Source organism: Caenorhabditis briggsae, assembly GCF_000004555.2.
Source record: "Caenorhabditis briggsae complete genome, chrX, whole genome shotgun sequence".
Lineage (NCBI taxonomy): Eukaryota > Metazoa > Nematoda > Chromadorea > Rhabditida > Rhabditidae > Caenorhabditis > Caenorhabditis briggsae.
In genome coordinates, this window is record NC_013491.2 from 10,607,629 (window position 1) to 10,612,347 (window position 4,719).

Below are 4,719 nucleotides of genomic sequence, written 5' to 3' on the forward strand. Positions count from 1 at the left end.
AGAATATCAGGATGGGAGCACAGTCTGCCAGGGACCTCACCGAGCAAGCTCACCGAACAAGGATTGTGATTGTGATTCAAATTGGGGAGGAATAGATTGCACAGAGCCCGTTTGTGCAAATGGAGTTAGAGATATGTCGATTTGTCGATGCCCGGTTGATTTTTATGGATTGAGATGTGAACAAAGTAGTTTTATCGGGCTGGGAAAACAAATTACAAGACATTTAAATTTTCCAGGCTTTGGGTTAACATCTACAACGACAGCCGGTCCTAGTACCTCTGCAGCTTCTACATCTAGCTCCACACAGCCTGCATCCTCCTCCAGCCCATCACAGACAACAAATTCGGCATCTTCCTCCAGCCCATCACAGACCACGACGTCTTCAGTTCTGTCTACAACAAGTACACCTGCTCAACAAGAAGTCCGTGCTGTTGCATTTATCATTGATATGCTTGGAAACGATGACTATGCATTCAATCAAACATTTGTGAGTTAAATCTTACTAAAATTCTTGACACTTTTCAATTTTTCATCTCAGATGTCCATGGCTCAATACTACAAACTGTTCAAGTACACACATTACGTCATGATCATTGGAAATTTGAATGTGGCGAATGAAATGTCTATTACATTCCAGCAATATCCGAATGAAACATCAATTTTGGCCAAGAATGATATTTTCTTCTCTTATAGAAGTACCGAGACTGGAGGATCGAATGTTTCTCTGTAAGTTGAATTATAGTGCTGCAAAAAAGCAGCCGTTAATTTTTCAGAGCTCTTACTAAGATTCAACAATCCTATGCCGACACGAAAACTAAAATCCAATCACCAGTCAGTCTCAATATTTTCTATCTTACTCAAATCGGGTTTGTCTATGCAGAAAGATGTGAAATTATGGAACATTTTCTTATTCAGACTAAAAGATGATGACGATGTGATTACTGCATTTGCTGGGCTGGAAGATTTCCAAAAAGCGTAAACTATCCGAATTTCATGAAACTCTAATATCGTGTTTTTTTCAGATCCATCGTTTACTCACCATTTGCGAAAGATGCAGATCCAGCAGTTCCGGGCAACCTGACACGTTTCAGTCCAAACGTTACTAGCACTAGAGATTATTACGGAGGATTGGTTGCAATGAAGAATGAAACATCGCCAATGCTCATGTGGTTCTTCCGGATAAGCGTAAGAAAATGATAAAACAGATTTAATCATTAGAATTGTCATTTTGTAGCACCAACTGCTAGCTGTGTTTACTCGTTGCAAAGTAACGTGAGAGTAGCTATCGATCGTTCGTTGCCAAGTTCCGCTGATATTGAAACTGCTGTAAGATAATTTTTTTAATGATTTCTCTATTTTGTTATTTTTCAGTTGAGCTCGTTCCTGAGTAAATTCAAAGTGGGATTCAATTTCATTGAAAATGATGAAGCTCGGTGTGCCAGCGAAGATCCATTGCCAAAGTTTTATAACGGTGAGTTTTATTTTTATAGCTACTGAAAGTTCTGGATGTTATACAAATTTGAAACTCGTATTTTGAGAAATAACTGAACGGGTCAAAATTGAAAATGAAATTTATCGAACTTTTCAAATAACTATACTATTTTGAAGGAAGAACCGCTATGACTGCTTTTCCATACTACGACACATATGTGCAAAGCTCAAAGTTCTGTCCATCGCAATACGCAGCAATGCAATCCTTCCCCATTACCGGAGCGAATTCCAAACCCACATATAGTGATAAGTGAGTCTCAAACTTACAAATCTTATACTTCAGTTCTTAAAAATGCAGACTTGTTCAAACAATCGGTAAGCAAATCAACAGTTCTTCTTGTGTTTGCAATCGATATGCTGATACAAAAACGATTAAAGTCGTTGTTTGGTTACCGAGATCTTCGTAAGTGAAAAACATCCGTTGATAGAATTTGTATTCTGATTACTTTTTTTCAGAGGACAAGTCACTACTAACTATCTCAATTACCTGAAGTTGGGCACTGATAATGCTTATCACTTTGTGGTTCCATTCTACGATGTAACAGACAAGGTTTGATTAAGACTCATTTACAATAAAAAACTAATTGGACGTTCAGGATAACGATTTGTACTATCAAATATTAGCTTCTCAACCAAAAGGAGCTGACTATTATTTGCTGCCGAATGCTGCAACAGCGACAGACATTCAAAAGGACGTTATTGACATTCTCTATGACAAAATTTGCCAGTAAGTACAAATTTAAGACTCGAGATTTTAAAATTTTATACACAAACAATTCTTCACAAGCCTTTTTTCAGAACCGCAGGTGTTGATCCCACAGCTGTTCCTCCATTACTTTCTGCCATCAACACCGAAAATAGGAACCAAGTTGATTACTAATGCATGTTTGTGTGTTTGTACGAATAAAGGAAAACATTTGTTTATTTTGAAGGTGTTAATCTTTCAGTTAAGAGACGAATCCTACAAGAATTGCCATTCCAACTTTTTTCTCGATTTATACTTATTTAAATGAAAAGGAAATCAAAAACCAATATTAACGACAAAGAAAATACCGCTTCTCTTTCACGACAAGAGAATAACTAATTAAGAAAGCGCTCCCTGACATTTCCAATTGTTCTGAAATTTCGAGAAAAGTTGATACTTGCCAAAAATGCTTGAGAACGTATCATCAGCGATAACCTGTCCAATTTTGGAAGCCCTCCGCCAACTCCATTTTCAGAATACAGAGTATCTTGACCTAAAATTTAATTTGAAAAATCTGGCTTTGTATGAAGCGGAAAACTTTAATTCAATTGTATCAAATGGTTTTATTCATTTTCCTTTGAATCCTCTTCTGAAGATAAGGTGGCATTTTCGATCTCTAGTACATGGTCGAAGTATCCGTTCAACCAATCAAGGTTAAGACTTGGTCTGTAAAAACTGTGAACATAATGGAAGTCATCTGGATAACTCACGACGGTCCCAAAAGGCAAAGCCACGCTGTTCCTAAGGGTCCATGCCACTGACTTGTGATGTCGCAGACTTTTGGCCAGGATCCTATTTTTGTTTGTTCCTAATCAGAACTTCGAGAAACCCTGTTGACTCTTTTGACATTTTCATCAGTTCCTTCTGATACTCTTTTTTGTTATGGACATACAAATCCAAAAGTTTTCTTTCGAAGTGGTTTGTATAATTGGCATCTATTGAATCTTTTGGAACGAACGTATATCGAGTTTTATCAGTGAGGCGAACCTCGTTGCATTCCAAAGAGCTCGCCAACATCTCGAAATGCGAATCGTATTTCTGTAACGGTTGTGTTTTGCGAGGCCCGAACGGATTAGATATATTGTCGGATTAAAAAAACTGGGACCTGAAAATCTCGGAGACGCCGCTTGTGTCGATTTACGAGGGGGCGGGGCGAAAACGCAATATGCGCGCTGTCGAATTTGCAACCTGCCGCACACCGATAATTTTACTGCTTTTTTCTACACATTTTATGTAATAAAATGGTTTCAAAGCAGAATTTGAAGTTTTAAAGGTGGGGGGACATGAAAAAAAATAATGTTCTCGAAATTTCGTTCAAATATGCCCCTCGAGGAGTTGAACGTGTGGGGCGATGATTGAGGGTGCGGCGCCGCTACCGACTGAGCTACACGGGCAAAGAGAAAGCGGTCGCCCGATTGCATACATAAAGGCGAGGACGACAGCTGTACGCAGAGTGACATTAAGCGTTGTACACCGTCACGGTAGAATGCATACTCTGGCCCCAAAAATCCCCCGTAAAATCTCCTGTCCCCCCACCTTTAAAGTTTTCTTAAACGGAAAAAAAACCGTTTTCAAATCATCCCATGTTTGAATTTTGTGTTTATAATTGTTCTTCATAATCGCTTCTCTTCTTCTGATATTTTAGTAAGAATTGTTGTTTCCGGGCGTTTTGGAGGGTTCATAATTACATTCAGATACTTTATTCAAAAACGGAAGTAGAAGGATGTCACAGGTATGCTTTGATAAATCGGTTCAAAGAAAATGTTCTTTTTTTTCAGTCAGCCATTGGATCGTCCTCGCCATCATCGAAGTCAACATCGCTCCCAGAGACGTCATAAGACCTGAACTGCGATGGAATCTCGTGAAACACGTCGTGAGCATCAGTGTGAGCCGGCTCACTTTGAGTCCCGGTGGAGCTGTTGCTCATGACGTGTTCCGAATTCTTTTCGAGCATCAGCCAGGAATGTCGCGTGCCGACATTGGATGTGACGACTTCGGAATGGAGGACGAGTCAGGGGAAGATGACGAGGATAAATCAATTTTTAATTGTGCATAACAATTATACATATTGACTTCAGACGAATCAACTGTTGTTTTACCTTGTCGATTCAAGCTCACGGTGGGAGCATTTCTATTCGGTTGTTGAGTGTCTGGTGGCTTTATTATCGCTGGGTGTATTCTCTGGTAATCGGTTTCTAACCAGATTCAGGAAAATTCCGGGGCATAAATGGCTAGATCTGGTTAGAAAATTGTCCGAATAAGGTTGGAAAATTAGCTTTCTCGGTCGGATCTGGTCAGAAAATCACCAGATCTGGTCGGAAAATGAAACAAATTCCGAATTTGGTTTGAATTTTACTCGAATCTGGTTGGAAAATCGCGTTACCCGAATCTGAGGCCATATGCAAGAAAGTGGAAAACCGTTTCCCGGTGTTGGAAAATGATTTTCTGAAAGTCTGACAAGAATTTTTACAGTGATTACATGC

The 4,719-nt window shown here is 39.3% G+C and overlaps 1 protein-coding gene across 1 annotated transcript in view; it reads left to right on the plus strand.

Annotated features, from left to right (window-relative positions):
• CBG14646 overlaps positions 1 to 4,292 on the plus strand; it is a gene marked incomplete at both ends in the record, with an annotated part of 9,710 nt that extends 5,418 nt beyond the window's left edge. The window contains 14 exons of the mRNA XM_045239710.1: positions 1 to 185; positions 237 to 487; positions 539 to 726; positions 774 to 866; positions 916 to 975; positions 1,023 to 1,185; positions 1,372 to 1,471; positions 1,609 to 1,741; positions 1,790 to 1,894; positions 1,948 to 2,041; positions 2,088 to 2,218; positions 2,290 to 2,359; positions 2,712 to 2,889; positions 4,015 to 4,292. The exon at positions 1 to 185 is cut by the window's left edge and continues 989 nt beyond it. Coding sequence (XP_045095474.1) covers positions 1 to 185; positions 237 to 487; positions 539 to 726; positions 774 to 866; positions 916 to 975; positions 1,023 to 1,185; positions 1,372 to 1,471; positions 1,609 to 1,741; positions 1,790 to 1,894; positions 1,948 to 2,041; positions 2,088 to 2,218; positions 2,290 to 2,359; positions 2,712 to 2,889; positions 4,015 to 4,292 — 2,029 coding nt within the window. The remainder of the gene's footprint in view (positions 186 to 236; positions 488 to 538; positions 727 to 773; positions 867 to 915; positions 976 to 1,022; positions 1,186 to 1,371; positions 1,472 to 1,608; positions 1,742 to 1,789; positions 1,895 to 1,947; positions 2,042 to 2,087; positions 2,219 to 2,289; positions 2,360 to 2,711; positions 2,890 to 4,014) is intronic.
• Positions 4,293 to 4,719: the final 427 nt, after the last annotated feature.